General features: G+C 45.2%; 1 protein-coding gene across 1 annotated transcript in view; it reads left to right on the forward strand.

The window, feature by feature from the left end:
- Nucleotides 1-18,118, forward strand: part of ABCF1 (ATP binding cassette subfamily F member 1) — a 43,047-nt gene extending 24,929 nt beyond the window's left edge. Inside the window, exons 18-28 of the mRNA XM_060239201.1 lie at nucleotides 2,028-2,111; nucleotides 3,210-3,334; nucleotides 6,042-6,154; nucleotides 6,765-6,936; nucleotides 8,890-8,964; nucleotides 10,098-10,168; nucleotides 11,480-11,512; nucleotides 11,851-12,019; nucleotides 12,809-12,873; nucleotides 15,286-15,358; nucleotides 17,601-18,118. Coding sequence (XP_060095184.1) covers nucleotides 2,028-2,111; nucleotides 3,210-3,334; nucleotides 6,042-6,154; nucleotides 6,765-6,936; nucleotides 8,890-8,964; nucleotides 10,098-10,168; nucleotides 11,480-11,512; nucleotides 11,851-12,019; nucleotides 12,809-12,873; nucleotides 15,286-15,358; nucleotides 17,601-17,767 — 1,147 coding nt within the window. The 3' untranslated portion in view covers nucleotides 17,768-18,118. The remainder of the gene's footprint in view (nucleotides 1-2,027; nucleotides 2,112-3,209; nucleotides 3,335-6,041; nucleotides 6,155-6,764; nucleotides 6,937-8,889; nucleotides 8,965-10,097; nucleotides 10,169-11,479; nucleotides 11,513-11,850; nucleotides 12,020-12,808; nucleotides 12,874-15,285; nucleotides 15,359-17,600) is intronic.
- The last annotated feature ends 1,529 nt before the right edge of the window (nucleotides 18,119-19,647 follow it).

Consider the following 19,647-nt stretch of genomic DNA (forward strand, 5'->3'; position numbering starts at 1 on the left):
TCATGATCTTCCCCACAAAAGGAGGAGGATTATCCCTCCCACTTGCACCACAGGCAGTTTCTGTAAACTGCGTTAATTCCGTTGTGAGGAGGATCTCCTTCATCCCTTGTCCCACAGAGAGAGAATTATTTAACTTCCTCCCCCTTCCAAATCTTATCAGTCATGTTCCCATCCTTCTTATCTTCTGAGATTCTGATGAGATCGGGCTAGCCTAGTCTGGCTGTGTAGACACATGCCAATTGCTATCCAGGTGTGTGAGGTCAACTTGTATTCAACATACGAAGCTGCCTTATACTGAATCAGACCCTCAGTTCATCAATGTGAATATTGTCTACTCAGACTGGCAGCAGCTCTCCAGGGTCTCAAGCTGAGGTTTTTCACGCCTATTTGCCTGGACCCTTCTTAGTTGGAGATGCCGGGGATTGAACCTGGGACCTTCTGTTTACCAAGCAGATGCTCTACCACTGAGCCACTGATATTCAGACCAGTGATAGCCACCTTGCATCTCACAGGAAGAGTCCAGCCCGTGCCCTGATTCTGTGTGGTCCTTCTGTGCAGAGGCTTCTGAGGGGTTGACTCAGGAAGAGGGGTGTCTGTTGAGTGTTCTCCGTCTGTGCACCCCACAGCCTTTTGGTATCGGGTTGGGTGTTCCAATCCTTTAAAATATTTAGGGGGGGTGGGATGTAGCTTTTTCAAATTAAAATTTCCTTGGAAGGAACTAGTTCAGTGCTAGAATGCAGGCTTTGTGATTATAGCATGCCAGATTTATTACAGCACATTTAAAAAGGCCTTGAATAACAAGGTTGAGAAGAACCATACAGACCATACAGAGGTCCATCAATGGCTATTGGCCACAGCGTATTGTTGGAACTCTCTATCTGGGGCAAGTGATGCTCTGTATTCTTGGTGCTTGGGAGGGACAACAGTATGAGGGCTTCTAGTGTCCTGGCCTCACTGATGGACCTCCTGATGGCATATGGGTTTTTTGGCCACTGTATGACACAGTGTTGGACTGGATGGGCCATTGGCCTGATCCAACATGGCTTCTCTTATGTTCTTATGACCTCTGCACAAGGCCTTGGAGAGCCAGTTTCCATAGGGTAGGTAATACTAAGCTAAATGGACCAATGGCTTGAATTGGTATAAAACCTGTAAAGTAATATATAAACATCTGAGATGAATGGAAGGCAGCTTTGTGTGATCCTAATCATAGAATCATAGAGTTGGAGGCCATCTCGTCCGACCCCCTGCTTAATGTAGATCAACCATCCCTGATTTTGATGACCAGAAAACCCACTTCATGCTCTTCCATCCTCCTATGTGCTCCCTCCTCAGTTCAGAATTCATCTCCTAAATTTAACACTCTCTTCTGCCGTAATATGTGTTGCTCCTCTCCTTGATATCTTACACTTTCCAATTTTTGTTTCACAACAGGAACAAAATTCTAGTCATTATTTTTATGTTGTTTATCACTGATCTTTTTTCCTGTTCAACATGTGCAGCATTTTCCTTTGTGCCCTTCTCCCATACGTTGGGCACAGCTTCCTCTCCCCTGTGCCCCTGTCAATTGCTATTTTAACCCTTTTCAGCAGAGCAACACCTCATTAGAGAGCCAGTTTGGTGTAGTGCTTAAGTGTGCAGACTCTTATCTGGGAGTACCAGGTTTGATTCCCCACTCCTCCACTTGCAGCTGCTGGAATGGCCTTGGGTCAGCCAGAGGTCTCGCAAGAGTTGTCCTTGAAAGGGCAGCTGCTGTGAGAGCCCTCTCATCCCCACCCACCTCACAGGGTGTCTGTTGTGGGGAAAGAAGATAAAGGAGATTGTGAGCCGCTCTGAGACTCTGATTCCGAGAAAATGTTGGGGTATAAATCTACGGTCTTCTTCATTAATCTAAATTAGTGGTGTCCCTCCCGAATTTTGACAGTCCATCCTGCCTCAGTTTAGCTGGTTTTCTCTTTCTCAGAAAGAGGTTGGCTTTCCGGAGAGCACCATGAAGGCAACTGTTGCTTACTGTTCTTTTCCCTCAGAGCACTATTCATGGAGCCCACGTTGTTAATGCTAGATGAGCCTACCAACCATTTGGATCTGAATGCCGTCATCTGGCTTAACAAGTAAGTTCCCAAGTACTCCTGTGGCCGAAAAAATAGATTGGTTGCTATAGTGGCAGGCTTCCCAGAAGCCAAGTTTGGGGGAAGGGGTGAATTTCCAGTGTGTGTAGGAAGATTGCCCAAAGACCTAGACGAGGGAAACAGAATGCAAAAGCTGAGGGAGCCACTGGAAGGAGGAACTAAATTAAAGAGGGCGATGCAGGGTTCCCCCTTAGTTTCATAGCTCTTGTAGGAGCTTTATTTACTAACCTTGGTGTCAAGGCAGAGAGAGATTCATGATGATGCAAACAGTGGTCAGTGATTTATATGGTACATGTGTGTTTCCTCCTCCCCACTGGTGCCAAAAAATAATTCCCTAACCTTTCCCTATCTTATGGGGACTGTTATACTCAGTTTTGTTGGTTTGGGGTTTTTTTGTCTCCTAGCATGGTTGTATTGTAAAGTGCATATATATGTATTTTATCTTTGTGCAAAAAAATATTAAGAGTTTTAATAAAGACATGTGTGTATTTCTTCATGTCTTGCGGCTTTCAAACATCTGACGTTTATTCTATGTGGCTGTTAATGTTAAGCAAGTTTGGCCACCCCTGGTATAAGTCTTCAAGAGCCAAAATTGCCTTCGCCAGCCAGAGAAGGCAGTTTGGACTCTCAAAAGCCTATACACTAGAAATCTTGTTGGTCTCTGAGGTGCTACTAGACTTGAATCTATCTGTTCTACTGCAGACCGTTATGGCTGCCCTCTTGGATGAAAAAGAGGGGAAAAAGAGGTTATTATAGAACAATATAAGAGCTACGTAATGTAGTAGTCACAGTGTTGCACTAGCCTTTGGGAGTCCCAGGTTTGAATCCCTGCTCTGCCAGGGAAGCTTGCTGAATGATATTGGGCCAGTCAAACTCCCTCAGGCTAACTTACCTCACAATATGGTGGTTGTGGAGCTAAAATGGAGGACGGGAGAATGGCATTATAAGCTGCTTTGGGAGTCCCTATTGGAGAGAAAAGTTGGGTATAAATTAATACGTCCTTAATGTTTTCTTTTTAAAAACAAATTATTATCATCATTATTATTATTGTTAATATTATTTGCTTTCCCCCTCTTATAGCTACCTTCAGACATGGAAGAAAACCCTCCTCATTGTCTCCCATGACCAGGGTTTCCTGGATGATGTGTGCACAGACATTGTCCATCTGGACATGCAGAAGCTCTTCTACTACCGGGGGAACTACAGTAAGGGCACTCTTGAATTCCTCACTGCTGAAAGAAAGAGAGGAAACTTGCAAGAACAGAAGCAAATGTATTTCTGGGCCAGTGCTGGTGCTGTGCCTTTAGAAAAGTGCAGCAGAAAGGGTACTGCCTGCAGACCTCGTGTCCAGAAGTGCAACCGGGTTTGGCAAAACTTAGAAATCTGTCAAAATTTTGAAATTATAAACATTTTATTTGGGTTTTGCCCTATCTTTCCTAAATAGCCCAAGGTATCTTACAATTTAAAAACAAAATTTCTTTTGTGGAGCTTTTGTGAGTCACTGCTGACTTCTTCAGATACCGATCTGTCTCGTCTACACTTCTTCACTAGTCTACACTTCTTTGGATACAGTTCTGTATCTGATGTGAGCAGTGACCTACGAAAGCTCCTACCCTGCCACAAATGTTGTTAGTCTTTAAAGTGCTACTTTATTTATTTATTTATTTATTTATTTAATTCGATTTATATCCCGCCCTACCCCACCGAGGCGGGCTCAGGGCGGCTTACAACATAAAACCAACAAAATCAATTTAAATATATTAAAATACATTAGTAATTATAATTATACAATAAAATACTTAAAATACATATAAATTACATAAAACACATAAAGCTCGTAGAGCTCACATCAATATATATACTATGCTGCGGGACTCTTGCTCTTTTCTACTGCTGTAGACTAACATAGCTATCTGTCTTAATTTAAAAGCAAAACATATTAACACTGTAGAACTAAAAAAGTCAGTAAGCAGCCCAAAATTATAACCCCAGAGATGTCCTTTGGGAGGAGACTTGGTGAAGAAGTATGACCTTAACCTGCCTCATGAAAAAGCCACAATAACTGTCCCTTTTAGAGTTGCCTCAAGCAAACAGAGGAGGCTTGAATACACTTTGCAATTTTACTTCCAAGTACTTTTAGATTTTTTCAGGCAGCCTTGTGATTGTCATAACATCCCTCCTTGCATTGAAGTTCCATGTGTTTTTTAAAAATGCAGAAATTGAGACAGAATTCTAGCGCCCCCCTCCCCATTTGTATTCTGTATTGATGAAAGGTGCCATTGAGAGACCTGTATTTTAATAAAGCATGCATGGGGGGAATACCGTAAGGTTTTGAGTCATCCTGGAAGCCCTATTCTCAATCTAGGAGGCAGTTTGGGAGAAGAACAAGTTCTAGGATTGGAGTCTTAGTAGTAGACCACTTAGAGCCAGTTTGGTGTAGTGGTTAAGTGTGCAGACTCTTATCTGGGAGAACCAAGTTTGATTCCCCAGTCCTCCACTTGCAGTTGCTGGAATGGCCTTGGGACAGCCATAGATCTCACGGAAGTTGTCCTTGAAAGGGCAGCTTCTGTGAGAGCTCTCTCAGCCCCTCTCACCTCACAGGGTGTCTGTTGCGGGGGGGAAGGTAAAGGAGATTGTGACCACACTGAGATGCTCCTCCTTTTTCTTCTTCTCCTCCTTCTCCTGCTTCTTCTCCTCCTCCTTCTCCTCTGCCCCTTTTCCCCCGGCCATGCAAGTTTCTCATTTCTATCTTGTCTTTCACCCAAGGAGCTCAAAGTGTTATATGTATTTCTCCTACCCGTTTTACCCTCACAACAACTCTCAGAGGTACGTGAGGCTGTGAGAGTCTGATGATGGGCCCAAGGTTTTCCAGTGGGGATTTGAATCGGGATCTGTCAGACCCTGGTCTGGCACTCTAATCATTGCACTCTACTGGGTCTCACCAAAAAACTTTTCTAGGAAATCTGTGATCATTCCAGAAGCTTCAGAGCTCAGTGCCAACAAGCCTTGGCTCAACTAAGCATTTTATTTAAGTGATTTTTCTAAGGATACCTTGATAATCTGTGGTGGAGTTCCAGGAAAGGTTCCCTCCCAGCCATTTGGCATTAATTTGGGAGGGGGGTATTTGTGAGTTTCCTCATTGTGCAGGGGGTTGGACTAGATGACCCTGGAGACGCCATCCAGCTCTAAGGTTCTGTAAGATTGTTGATGGAGAGTAGGTCTCCATCACTGGCTGTAATAGTGAATATGGCATTCTCCATGTTAAGAGGCAGCATACTTCAGATTACCAGGCCATGCTTGTAGTGTTCGGCACCCAGGAACGATGAACAACAACACCCAGTTGTTGTTTACAGCACAGCTTTATTGGCAAAGACGAAACACCAGGAAGGAGAGCCAACAACAAGCAGCATGTAGCCAGAGAGTCCTCCAACCATCCCACTCTAAACAATGGGATGGAAATGCTCCTACTTAAAGACACATACATCACAATGCTGATGCCATATCATAGGGCAGAGCAGGGCTTTTTCTACAAGGCTTTTCTTACAGGGCCTACTGTAAGCTCTTGGAGGATTGGCTACATCAGGAGGGTGTAAGCCAGGGGTGGAATTCTAGCAGGAGCTTCTTTGCATATTAGGCCACACACCCCGATGTAGCCAATCCTCCCAAGAGCTTACAAGGCTCTTTTTTGAAAGCTCTTGGAGAACTAGCTACATCAGGGGGGTTTGGCCTAATATGCAAAGGAGCTCCTGCTACCAAAAAAAAAGGCTTGGAGCAGAGTCTCTTCCTTCGTGTGGTCTTTCCCGGGTTGTCTGGCTGGCCTCAGTGGGAGACAGCAGTGTAGATGAGATAGATCAGATCCAGCAAGCCAGTGCTTTTGTTAAAGGCTTTCCCCTTTCCTGGTTTCGTTTTCAGTGACCTTCAAGAAGATGTATCAGCAGAAGCAGAAGGAGCTACTCAAACAGTACGAGAAACAAGAGAAGAAGCTGAAGGATCTCAAGGCTGGAGGGAAGTCCACCAAGCAGGCAGTAAGTTTGGATTCTGTCCTGGGAGCCGGTGACCAGGGACCAGCATGTCACAGTATTGTGTCATGTGCTGTGGGGCTTCCTGGCAGTTCTGTCGCTTGAGGGAAGAGAACTTGTAAAGTGTGCCACTGAATCACTGACACATGCTGAAAGGTGAAATTCCACCTTGCTGGTTTTCAAGGTGAGAGGTAAGCAGAGGTGGCTTGCCGCTGCCTGCCTCTGCATCACCAATCTTTTCTTTATGGTCTCCCATCCAAGTACCAACCCTACTTAACTTGCAAGCTCTGCTGAGATTGGGCTGCCCTGGTCTGTTGGGGTTGCTACAGAGAACTTGTACCCTGAGCTTTAGCATCTGTAATTCTACTGGTCAGGTTCTCATTCCCAGGAAACAGTATAAAAATAGGGAGAACTGATCCTTGGCCTTCAGCTTGCCCTTAAAGGTGTAAAAGTGAGGGTTTTCCTACAGGACAGTGGAAATGTGGATTGATTCTATTAACTGCTGTGGCTCTTAGTGGATCTCCCAAAATGTTTGTGTTTGGGGCACGGTGGCCAAGACTGGGCATCTGGTAACCTTTTCAATCCAGAGCGTTAACTTGCTTTGTTCTTTGATCAGGAAAAACAGACAAAGGAGGCTTTGACCCGCAAGCAACAGAAGTGCCGCAAGAAGAACCCGGATGAAGAGGCCAACGAAGCCCCCGAGCTACTGAAGCGGCCCAAGGAGTACACTGTGAAATTTACCTTTCCGAACCCACCACCTCTCAGCCCGCCCATTCTGGGACTACATGGTAAGAAGCCTGCCTTTCCTCAGGATTGGAGTTGGGGCTGGGGGAGGAACTGTGGCCTGGAATGGAGTGGGTGACTTTGGGAAAGGTGGCTCTGAGGCATTATGTCAATTGAACAGTAGGGGGCATCACACATACTGCCATTTCCTTAATCAGGGGAGTGATTTACCTTTTGAGGGTGAACTGGCATACTTTTTGAAGGAGGAGGGCATGGTAGATTGGGGCAAGAGTGGAGGGGGGGCTGGAAAGCTTCCTTCCACAAGCACAGCTGTTGCTTGCGTAGTGTAGTATACCAGCCCATGTGTGCAGAGCATTGGTACTATCTCTTTGGAGGCAGGACTAGTGTTTCATGAGCGTGATTGCCATCTTTTTCTGGTTAAAACAATTTTATTGGTAACATATGGTAATCTATTTTTTGCATCTTTAAAAACTTCTTTTATCTATCCCATATATTACTTTCTACTTACCCCTCCCCCCGTTACTTGACCCCCACCGGTGTTATTTACTTAAAATGCAAATATTTAAAGGTACCCTTAACTGTTAAAACAAAAATTTATATTCTTCTTCTTTTTAAAACTTAATCATCAAAAATTGTCCAATGTCCTTTTATTTTCCACTCTTTTTCTACATATCTTCTAAACTTTTCCCACTCCATCTTAAAAACTTCTAAATCATAGTCTCTTAATATTCTTGTTAATTTATCCATTTCACTCCATGTCATAACTTTTATAATCCAATCCCATTTCTCTGGTATTTTTTCTTGCTTCCACAACTGCGCATATAACGTCCTAGCAGCTGAAAGCAAGTACCAAATTACAGTTCTATCTTCTTTTAGAAATTTTTCCATTTGTAATCCCAATAGAAAAGTCTCTGCAACTTTCTTAAATTCATATCCCAAGATCTTAGAAATTTCTTGCTGAATCATCTGCCAATACTTTTTTGCTCTTTCACAAGTCCACCACATATGGTAGAAAGAACCTTCATGTTTTTTACATTTCCAACATCTGTCTGGCATCTTATTGTTCATCTTTGCCAATTTTTTAGGAGTCATATACCACCTATACATCATTTTAAAACAGTTCTCTTTAATACTATGACACGTCGAGAGCTTCATAGAATTCTTCCACAAGTATTCCCAAGTTTCCATCTGTATTTCTTTATTTACATTAATTGCCCATTTAATCATTTGAGATTTCACTACTTCATCCTCTGTAGACCATTTCAAAAGTAATTTATATATTTTTGAAATTAATTTTTCATTATCTCCAAGCAGAACTTTTTCCATTTCTGTTTGTTCTTTTCTTATTCCTTCAGTTTTGATATCGTTATCCACCAAGCTCTTTATTTGTTGCATTTGGAACCAATCATATTTATTATTCAACTCTTCAGCAGTTTTCAATTCTATTTTGCCACTTTGTATTTTTAATAGTTGATTATATGACAACCACTTTTCTTCACCTATCTCAGCCGTTATTTGTATTACTTCAGCTGGCACTATCCATAACGGTCTTCTCATCTCCATATTTCTTATATTACATCCATGTATTTAGCAAATTATTTCTTATATAATGGTGAGAGGAAAAACTGTCCATCTTCTTTTTTCCATAATACAAATACATGTGCCAGCCAAATTTATTTCCGTGACCTTCCAGCACTAAGAGTTTTTTGTTTAACAGTGTTATCCATTCTTTTATCCACACTAAACAAACTGCTTCCTGATATAATTTTAAAGTTGGTAGTTGCCATCTTTTTGAAAGGATTTGAAAGACTGAACTACAGTTGCATTGTGTGATTGTGTTCTCTGCAGTTTGCTGCTCCTGGGGTTGGTAGATTCCGAGTCATTTCTACCAGAGGTCTTGGCAGTCATCGTTGGAGGGGGGGTGCGGTATATCACCTCCAAACTGAATTCTTTTTTCCCTTTATTTCCCACTTTCCCATCTTTGTTCTTCCTTATAGGTGTGGACTTTAGCTATGAAGGACAGAAGCCTCTCTTCAAAAATCTGGACTTTGGAATTGACCTGGAGTCTCGAAGTGAGTGATCCAAAGAGAGTCATTGTGATAATAACTCTGCCTCCCTCTCATTACTACATCCGTGTGCTGGTTCATTTTATTTATTTAATTATTTTATTCTTTATACCCTCCACCATAAATTCCAAGTTATTAATTTATTTGCTTATAATAATTCTACACCACCTTTCCAGGAGCCTCCAAGAGGCAGCTTACAAAATAAAATAATACAAACAAAACATAAAAAGGTATTAATTAAAACCCAGCCCAGCATTGAAAACAGACCAGAAAGAGACCACTAGCAGCTTAAAATAAGTTTCCAAACTAAAATACTGTAAAAAGAGTAACCCCTTAATTAAAAGCCTCGTTGAACAGAAATGTTTTGCTCTGGCACCTAAAAGAAAGCAAGAGAGATACCAGGCAAGCCTCAAGAGGACAAGCATTCTGTAAGTGAGGTGCCACTACTAAAAAAGCCCTGTCTGTGGTTGTCACCTGCTTTACCTCTGAAGATGGGGGAACAAAGAGTAGGGCTTGTAAGGCACTGGAGGACTGGACAACACGGGAGGAAGCAGTCATATAAGTACTCTAAGCTAGTTAGAACTTTAAAGAACCTGCATTTTGTATTGTGCCTGGAATCAAATTTGCAGCCAGTGCAAATCTTTCAGGGCTGGGGTACAGTCTCTGTATCTTGCTGCTGACAATAGCCTGGCTCCTGCATTTTGAAAGAGCTGAAGCTTCTGGATCATTTTCAAAGGCAGCCCTGCATAAAGTGCATTACAGCAATCTAAACCTGGATGTAACAAAGCATGGATCACCGTAGCCTGATCAGGCTTTCTGAGGAACAGCTGTAGCTGGGATATCAGCAGAAGCTGCGAGAACATGCCACAGGGGAGATCTGAGCCTCCAACTGTAGGCCAGGATCTAGCCGTACTCCCAGGGGAAATACAGCGTTCTCATTAAAGCAAAATGAAACAAGTTTTTCTGTAATGTTCTTAACATTTAAAACTTTACCCTCCTGCCCTTCTACATTGTGGCCTACCAAACCTTTAGTCCTGCACATAGGAGCCAAGGAAAGTGGGGAGCCTCCAAGCTAGACTAACACACTGCAGGAAATGAAATGTTAATGCTTTCTCTTCTTCTCTTCCCTCCACCCCAAGTCTGTATCGTGGGCCCCAATGGTGTGGGAAAGAGTACGCTGCTGCTGCTGCTTACAGGGAAATTGCCGCCGGTAAGAGAACCTTATATCTGCTTTTCGTATTTGGGCCTTCACTCTGTAGCTCCTCCCACTCTGTTTTTAAGTGGTCTTTAAATATACACCCAGCAATACAGTCCTGAATGATCACTGCCACTTAAGCAGTGCTAAGGAGTTCTCTGGATATGTCCCAAAAATCAGTGTAAAAACACAGTGGTTTCTTGAAGGAGAAGTTAACCCACCAAACACACATACCACATGAGGTGCATGCAGCTTACAAACTGGCCACATTGTATGAGGCCATTGTAATACCTTTAATGCCAGGCCATTGGTCCATCTAGGTTAGTATTGTCCACTTTGAGTGTCAAAATCTTAGGTGGATCTTTGTAAGGAAATACCAATGGTTGAACCTGGGGCCTTTGGATGCCTAGTACACGCTCTCAAGTGAAGCCTGGGCTTTCCTTTGTACAGCTTGCAAGCCGGCCTGTTGTCTTGGCAAACTCAGTCCAGCCTCTGAGGTTCCAGGAGACCTTTCTCTCATAAAGTGCCAATCTTCACCTGCCATTTGTGAGTTTTAGGGCTGATGGTCTGGAGATTGTCAGTAATGAGACACACAGTGGCGATTTTGCCTCCCTGATGTGCCCTCTGCTGAAGTTGCCCTCTGCTGACTTGAGTCGTTCTCTTGGCAGCTACACCTCAGTATCCTCCTAAAGCTGAAGATGAAAGAGGGCAGTTCTGGTATGCCACCTCACCAGCTTTGCTTTCTGATACTCCAGTCAACAGGCCCGGCATTCTTAATCCAAAATAAACACAGACAGGCTAGCAGAAGCCAGGTTAAATCTCTACTGTTGCTCCTAAAAAAGCCCTTTTAGATCTTACAGCTGAACAAGGGATTTTTCTAGTCAAAGTGCCAACTGAGCTCTCCCACAGGAGGAGGATATTATATCCTGCCCTATACTCTTAATCTCAGAGTCTCAGAGCGGTCACAATCTCCTTTACCTTTCCCACCCCCCACAGCAGATACTCTGTGAGATAGGTGGGGCTGAGAGGACTCTCACAGCAGCTGCCCTTTCAAGGACAACTCTGTGAGAGTTATGGCTGATCCAAGGCCACTTCTGCAGCTGCAAGCAAAGGACTGGGGAATCAAACCCGGTTATCCCAGATAAGAGTCCACACACTTAACCACTACACCAAACTGGCTCACTACACCAAGAGGCTGCCTTTTGACCCTCTTGGAGGGTGGATCATGTTTTTAGCGAGATCTCTGTCTGAAATCTTCACAGAAATGTACATTTGGATGGAGTACAAACCTAACCTTTCTCCCCCTCCCCTTTCATATCTTTCCAGACAAGAGGAGAAATGAGAAAGAATCACAGACTAGTGAGTATTGGCGACACCGTAAGGATCTTCTGGGGAAGGTGGGAAAGAGTTTGAGAAAGCTAAAGTGTGGGGTGGGGGTGAGCAGGTCTCCCTCTTATAAATAATAAATAAATAAATTACCCTCTGCTTTCCTGTCTTCTGTAGTTCAGTAAATCCTTTCACTTACATTACAGTGAGTATCAGTGTTGTGATTTTGAGTTTTTTCCGCAAACCAGCATCTTCTGGCCTGAGGTCAGATCAAGCAAACCCCATTCTAGGCTTGGAAGCAGCGATACCTGGGCTAGCTAAGCACCCCCTTTTGGACCTAATATATTCTCTTCTGTTTTTTCTCTTGATAGAAAATTGGGTTCTTCAACCAGCAGTATGCCGATCAGCTGAACATGCAGGAGACGGCAACAGAGTACCTGCAGCGTAACTTCAACCTGCCCTACCAGGATGCGCGCAAATGCCTTGGGCGTTTTGGCCTGGAGAGCCATGCCCACACCATCCAGATCTGCAAACTCTCTGGTATGAGGGTGGTCGGCTTCTGGGGAAGAGGGCCAAAGGGCCTACAGGGAGGTTGGGCTTGGGTCAAAGGGCTACTGGTGCAAAAGACCCAGCTTGATCTCAGAAACTAAGTAGGGTCAGCCCTGGTTTGTACTTGGATGGGAGACCAAGGAAGTCCAGGGCTGCTACGCAGAAACAGGCAATGGCAAACCGCCTCTGTTCGTCTCTTGCTTTGAAAGCCCTTTGGGGTAGCCATATGTCAGTTGTGTTGTGATGGCAAAAAACTTTCCTAGAGATGAGGAAGCATATGGCTGGAAAACTTAATGGTGCAGGCAGGCATTGGGAGCTGACAAAGGCCAAGGGCTTGCGCAGGGCTAAGGAAACTTTGGCTCCCAGGTGCATTCCCAAGTCTCCCACAGTTCTTGAATCTTTCTGGCTCTTTTCTCGGAACTGTGAGGGTTCAGCAGTGCTTGATGTCTCTATGGAACAACAGGAGTGTGACCCAAGTGTGTGTGTGTTGTATTCTTGGACTGCAAAGTAAGCTTGGTACAAAATGAACATCTCCCTTCTAGATTCATATAGTGGCACAGTAATGCCAGGATGAAGATGAGCAGTTTGCAAAGCTCCCCAGGAGTTGTGTGGGACAACTGTGTGAGAGCTTATATGGGCAGGAGTTGGGTTGTTGCTTATTGTCCTTGGTCACTTTGGAAGGATAGGCTCTCCTCCCCAACCAACTTGGCAGAGAGGATTTCTTCCAGCTATTTCATCATCTGTCCTTACTCTTGCTTGCTTGTTTGTTTACTTCTCCAGGGGGACAGAAAGCCCGTGTGGTGTTTGCTGAACTGGCATGCAGGGAGCCAGACGTCCTCGTTTTGGTGAGTTCGTTTAACGGAAAGGAGTAGAGCGTTGTGTGTGTGGGGGGGGGGGGGAATACCTTTAATAATGCAATGCATTTCTGCAAAGCAGGGCACCTGGTGTTTTGGGCTTGCCTCCCTACCCTTCTACCATCTGGCCTAGGTGCCACAAATAAACTTATCTGAGTTGCTTTTCTACTTGCTGCAGAAACTTACAGAATCATAGATCTCCAGGGTCATCTAGTCCAACCCCCTTGCACAATGCAGGAAACTCAGTGACCCCTGTTCCATGCCTTGAAGATGGCAAAAAACCCTCCAGGATCCCTGGCCAAACTGACCTGGAAGAAAATTGCTTCCTGACCCCAAAGTGATGATCAGCATTTCCCTGGGCATGTAAGAAGGGCCACGAGAACTAAGCCCCAGTGCAACCCTTCCTGCTCTCCCCATTGTGATCTGCCTAAGTCACAAAATCAGCATTTCTGTCAGACAGCCATTTAGCCTCTGTTTTAGAATGTGTTTTTTAAAAAACTTGATCAGGGTTTTTTTGGGGAGGGGGGGCATTGGACTGTTGGCCAGCACTCCTGTTTGGTCTCCTCTATACTGTCCTAGCCAGACCTTGTATCTGTTAAGTGGGAACCCACAGCAGAGGCTCTTTTGATGAGAGCCTGGAAAGTGTAGATCCAGATTGAAATCTTCCCTGTATCGCAGAAGGTAGCTGGCTTACCTTGGGTCAGTCCTGTGCTGTCAGCCAGACCTACTGTGAAGGTAAACGGGAGGAGAAGAGAATGACATAAACCACTTTGGGTCCCCACTAGGGAGGAAGGCGAGGTATAAATGAAATAATAATAATAATTATTATTATTATTTACAAAAGGCAGTAATTCTGCAGGCAGGTTCTCTTGGAACAGCTTGTGTGATGAAGTGCTTCATAAAAAACACTTTCCCTATGAAGAAAGGTTAAAACGATTGGGGCTCTTTAGCTTGGAGAAATGTCGACTGAGGTGTGACATGATAGAGGTTTACAAGATTATGCATGGGATGGAGAAGGTAGAGAAAGAAGTCCTTTTCTCCCTTTCTCACAATATGAGAACTCGTGGACGCTCAATGAAATTGCTGAGCAGTCCGAACAGATAATAGGAAGTACTTCTTCACCCAAAGGGTGATTAACGCATGGAATTCACTGCCACAGGAGGTGGTGGTGGCTACAAGCATAGACAGCTTCAAGAGGGGATTGGCTAAACATGTGGAGCAGAGGTCCATCAGCAGCTATTAGCCACAGTGTGTTGTTGGAACTCTCTTTCTGGGGCAGTGATGCTCTGTATTCTTGGTGCAGGGGGGGGGGGGGGGCTTCTAGTGTCCTGGCCCCACTGGTGGACCTCCTGATGGCATTTGGTTTTTTGGCCACTGTGTGACACAGAGTGTTGGACTGGATGGGCCATTGGCCTGATCCAACATGGCTTCTCTTATGTTCTTAAAAAAAGATTCCTACACCTAGACGAGAGTATGCTAGAAGGGAAAAAAGCTGTACTCTATGTGCAAGCAATGTTTTTGTATGGAGGAGCAGTCAATCATTTGAACCCCATGGGCAGTCTGAAGCCACATAGCTCAATTTGCCAACCTTCATGGGGGCCCTGAGATCTCTTGGAATTAAAACTGATCGTGTGATGAAACTAAAGCTTTAGGGGGTGGGTTTTGAAGCATTACGCCCTGCTGGCTCTGACCCGGGTAACCCAGGCTGGTCCAGTCTCATCAGATCTCGGAAACTGGTTATTTGGATGGGAGAAATATCAGGGTTGCTATGCAGAGGCAGACAATGGCAAAAACCACCTCTGAATGTCTCTTGCCTTGTCATAAGTTGGCTGTGATGATAGCAGTTCCCCCCCCCCGAGGTCCCTTCCAAGGCTCCACCCCCAAATTTTCAGGAATTTCCTAAACCAGAGTTGGAAACCCTGTACCCAGCCCAGATGTGGAGTTCCCACCTCAATAAGAAGTGGGCCTTGTTCTGTTGCTGTTTTTCTTAGTGCCTAGAAATGACTCCCTCGAGGGGGCCTCTAGGTGGTAGTGCCTCTCTGAACTGGGCTTTGGTTTTTTGGATCCTGGTATTTGCCAGGCAACTCCTGAGTAGTGTTCCCTCTAAGCTGAGTTAGACTGAGCTATCTCACAGTTTTTTAGCCTCCAGCTGACACCTTTTTTTTAGCTCTGGAAAAATGGCCCCAGAGCAAGCTAATTTATGCAGGAGCTCACCACTTTAATGTCACTAGCTCATGAAGTAGAACTTTTTCTCAGAAGACTCCACCGTGTAGAGGGAGTATTGCTCCTGAGCCCTCCCACCTCATGACTCAGGTAGACCAATGAGAAGCCAAGAGTCTTTCTCTCTCCCCCCTCAAGTGAATGTTTCCTCTTTCCTGCTTCCTCTTCCCCATCCCTGCCCAGGATGAACCAACGAATAACCTGGATATCGAGTCCATCGATGCCTTGGGAGATGCCATCAATGAATACAAAGGGGGTAGGTGATAGCCTTGTGATACAATCTGTGGGGGGGGGGGACAAAAGAACAGTAAGGGGGGAGGCACAAGGCCATCTTTAAATCTTGTGCAGGCCACAACTGGCATTAGTAGGCGTGATGGGAAGCCCTGCTGGGCACCATGCTCTTCTCTACTCCCTGGATGTGTTGTCCTGTGGGAATGCCACCAGTGCTAAACTGCCACACTGATAGTTCTCCATAGAACTTCTAGCTAGGACTCAAATCTGGCAGCAAGCAAACAAGGGGGAACTGAAAGTCCCAATGCAAAAAAAAAAAAGAAGGGGTACTTTAAAAAAATAAAGTTTAATTTGCTCTTTCTTGGAGACATTTATTTTCTAAATATTTATTAACTTAGTTTATACACCTACTCTTCCTCCAAGGAAGTGCTTGGTGGTGTACCTAGTCCCTTCCCCCCTCCCTCACTTTATCATTACAACAGCTCTGTGGGGTAGGTTCGACTGTGACTGGCCAAGAGTCACCTAGTGGCTTGATGGCAGAGTGAAGGTTTGCAACTTGGGTGTCCCTTATAGCCTGTGAGCCTGCCTCTGACCCATGAATGCCTATGCTCTATCCCATCCTCATTCTTGATTCACCACTAGGTGGCAGCGCTAGGCTGAGAGTTCAGTTATTAGCAATAGATTCAAGATGAGCAGAAGAGAGTTTATGCAATGCCACCAGATTCAGTGATGAGCACTAGCTTTAAAAGGGAAATTAGACAAAATCTAATTTAGTACTCTTGGCAGCTATTAGCCATAAATGGAAACTCCATGTTCAAGGGCACTATACCTGTGAGTATCTGGCACTGGAAATAGATAACTGGGGAGGGATTGCTTGCAGGCTTCCTCAAAGCATCTGGCTGGTTACTTCTGGAAGAAGACTAAAGACTGCAAATTTATATCCCCCCCTTCTCTCTGAATTAGAGACTCAGAGCGGCTTACAATCTCATTTATCTTCTTCCCTCACAACAGACACCCTGTGAGGTGGGTGGGACTGAGAGGGCGCTCACAGCAGCTGCCCTTTCAAGGACAACTCCTGCAATAGCTATGGCTAACCCAAGCCCACTCCAGCAGCTGTAAGCAGAGGAGTGGGGAATCAAACCCGGTTCTCCCGATTGAGAGTCCACACACTTAACTACTACACCAAACTGGCTTTCAGGAAACAGGATACTGGTTTAGCAGGGCTAGGATGGCTGCAGCTTGTGGAAAACAACTGCACTCTCGAGAGCTGTGTGTGTAGCAGAGCTTCCAGCCAGCACATTTTTGGCTTTCTTTCATCCCTTGCCCCATTGCTTAATAAGCAGCCATTAGGATTAATAGAATTTTCAGTGAGTGCATGGCGCTGTTGCTGGGGGGGAAGCGATGGAGGAAACTCCAGTATTTTCAAGGCCGTGCAGGTGCCTAAAGGGCTCTTTAGACCCTGGCCAAAGGGTCTACATCTAATGATCAGAAAAGAAAAGAAGCATCAGTTTGATTCTGTCATACATGGAGAGATGGTTAGAGTGGGCTGTAGGCCTTCTGCCCTTCCCTGGCAGTATAGTGGTTGACCTGAGCAAGGCTGTTAGTGGTAGGACATTTTGGAGGTCATTAATTCATGGGGGTCACCATAAGTCCAAAACTGACTTGATGGCACTGAAGACCAGTGTTCCCTCTAAGCTGAGTTAGTGTGAGCTAGTTCACAATTTTTTAGCCTCTGGCTCACACATTTTTGTCCTAGCTCAGGAAAAATGGCCCCAGAGCAAACTAATTTATGCAGTAGCCCACAACTTTAATGCCAGTAGTTCACAAAGAATTTTTGTTCACAAGGCTCCGCAACTTAGAGGGAGCATTGCTTAGGAGACACACCCATAGAGTGCACTGGTTGCAGTGTCAGACTGGGATCTGGGAGAGCCAGGTTCAAATCCCTGCTTATGCCATGGAAGCTTGCTGCGTGGCCTTGGGCCAGTCACACACTTTTAACCGAACATATCTCAAAGGGATCATTCTGGGGATAAAATGGAGGAGAGGAACAATCTGAACTGCTTTGAGTGCCCATTGGGGAGAAAGGCAGGGTATAAATAAAGTAAATAAATTAATACACAGTGCCGTCTCTCAAGAAGAAGGTGGCAGGCAGGGTCCGTCCACGGTGGCTCCTCCCCACCCCAGAATGTGGACGCGGCTCTGTGGAAGGCAGGGGAAGCTCTTTCTGGCTGCACAAAAACTCTGCCCCCCCCCTTTCCCTCTTCCAGCTGTGATCATCGTCAGCCATGATGCCCGCCTTATCACGGAGACCAACTGCCAGCTCTGGGTGGTGGAGGACCAGACTATCAACCAGATAGACGGAGACTTTGAGGACTACAAGCGGGAAGTGCTGGAGGCCTTGGGCGAGGTTATCATCAATCGGCCTCGGGAGTGAGGCGGGAGGAAGAAGAGGCAGAGAGACTCCACCATCCAGCTTCCTTCCTCAGAAGCTCAGACCTCTCCTCATTCACAGGACTCTCTTTAATGAAAGGGGGGGTTGGCCAAAGCCAAAAGCTCCCTTTCCCCCCACTCAGCTGCTGTCTTCTCACCCCACCCACCAGCCGGGAAGATTAAAGTTTTGGGGGTGGAGGGGTGGGAGTGTGGATATGTCAAAGCATGGCTCATTCTTACAGAACACAAGGTAACATTTTACAAGGCGTTCCTCCCCTTTTCTCCCCCTGAGAATAGTTCAAGCAGAGTTGCATAAATTGATTTAAATTAAAATGTGAAGGATACTTTTGGGCAAGGCTGTCTCTGGGTCTTTATTTGGGAAAATGGGGACTGAGAAGTGGTGCCTCCTTTAAAAAGTGAGCAAAACACAGGGGAAGAAAGCAAAACCCACTCGGGACAACTTATTCAGTTGTCTGTTTGAGCCAAAGGATTGTGTGATGGATTGTGCCCTTTTGGCTGAGCTTGTCCGGATAGCCTGCAGCCACGGTTATAGTGCTGATCTACATCCTGGGTCTATACCAGGGGTGACCAAACTTGTTTAACGTAAGAGCCACACAGAATAAACATCAGAGAGCCACAAGACTTGGATGTCAGATATGTGAGAGCCACAAGACATGGATGTCAGATGTGTGAGAGCTGCAAGGCAGGAAGGTAGAAAGAAAGCAACTTTAACTTTAAATGCATTCTCCAAGCCACCGGCTAGCTTGGCACGGAGAAGTGATTTAAAGAAACAAGTACCTTCTCCAAGCTGGCTGATGGGATACTGGGGGCTTCAAGGGCCACACAATATGTGTGAATGAGCCACATGTGGCTCCTAAGCCTCAGTTTGGCCACCCCTAGTCTATACACATACCATGGTTCTAAACTGAGACAAAGTCTTTGAATTTGAGCTGTGACCCCGACTCTACACCAAGAAAACCAGTTAAGAAGTCCTTTGGCTGCAATTGGTAGCTGCTGAAATGTAGAGCTAAGAGTGGACGCATGAAGTAGAATGGAAAAAGAACACTGAAATCTCAAGGAAAGGGGGGATGGACATAGGAAACTGCCTTATACTGATAGATCCTTGGTCCATCAAGATCAACGTTTGTCTTCTGTGGCTGTCCAGGATCTCCAGCAAAGGTCTTCCTTATCACCTACAACCTGCCTCTCTTTAACTGGAGATGCCAGGAACTGACCTTCTGCATGTAAAGCAGATACTGTGCCATTACCATGGCCTCTGTCCTTGGAGCTTCTTTTAAAACGAAAGCCTTGATCTTCATCTATATGGATAAAAACTTGCTGCTTAAATCTGAAAGAAGAACGTTGACAGCTTCTTGGAAATTCTACAGAAGGACCAGGTCCACCCCATGGAAATCAGATTCAAGAGAAGGGGTTTTGGCTGTACCTGCTGGAAATATTTCTGCCTTGGGAGCACCCATGCTTAATTGGATCTGGACACTGAATGTATCCTGGTTCATTGTTGGAAGCGCCAGCTGTAACTGTGACTGTTCATGAACTGAGCAGAAAAAGGGGAAGGGAGGTGAATGATGTGGCCTCACCACAAGTGCACACTGCATTTCCTAACTTGCTGCCTGGGGACACAGCTGCTCTGGTTTTCTGCACGTGCACTGGAAGCCAGTCTTGTGATCGAAGTGAAATTGCACTTTCAGCAGTATCAGGTGCAATTTCTGTTACCACATGAGAGGTGCGTGTGTGTGTTTTAAATTGCATTCAGATGAATAGCTGGGTTGGATCCAGCAATTTGTTCCTCGCTTCCCCTGCCCCCAGCAGCACTGTCTAACCTTAGCTGCAGTGAGAAGAGCAAAATTGCTCCTTCCACTTTCC

The sequence above is a fragment of the Heteronotia binoei genome, chromosome 5, assembly GCF_032191835.1.
Source record: "Heteronotia binoei isolate CCM8104 ecotype False Entrance Well chromosome 5, APGP_CSIRO_Hbin_v1, whole genome shotgun sequence".
Lineage (NCBI taxonomy): Eukaryota > Metazoa > Chordata > Lepidosauria > Squamata > Gekkonidae > Heteronotia > Heteronotia binoei.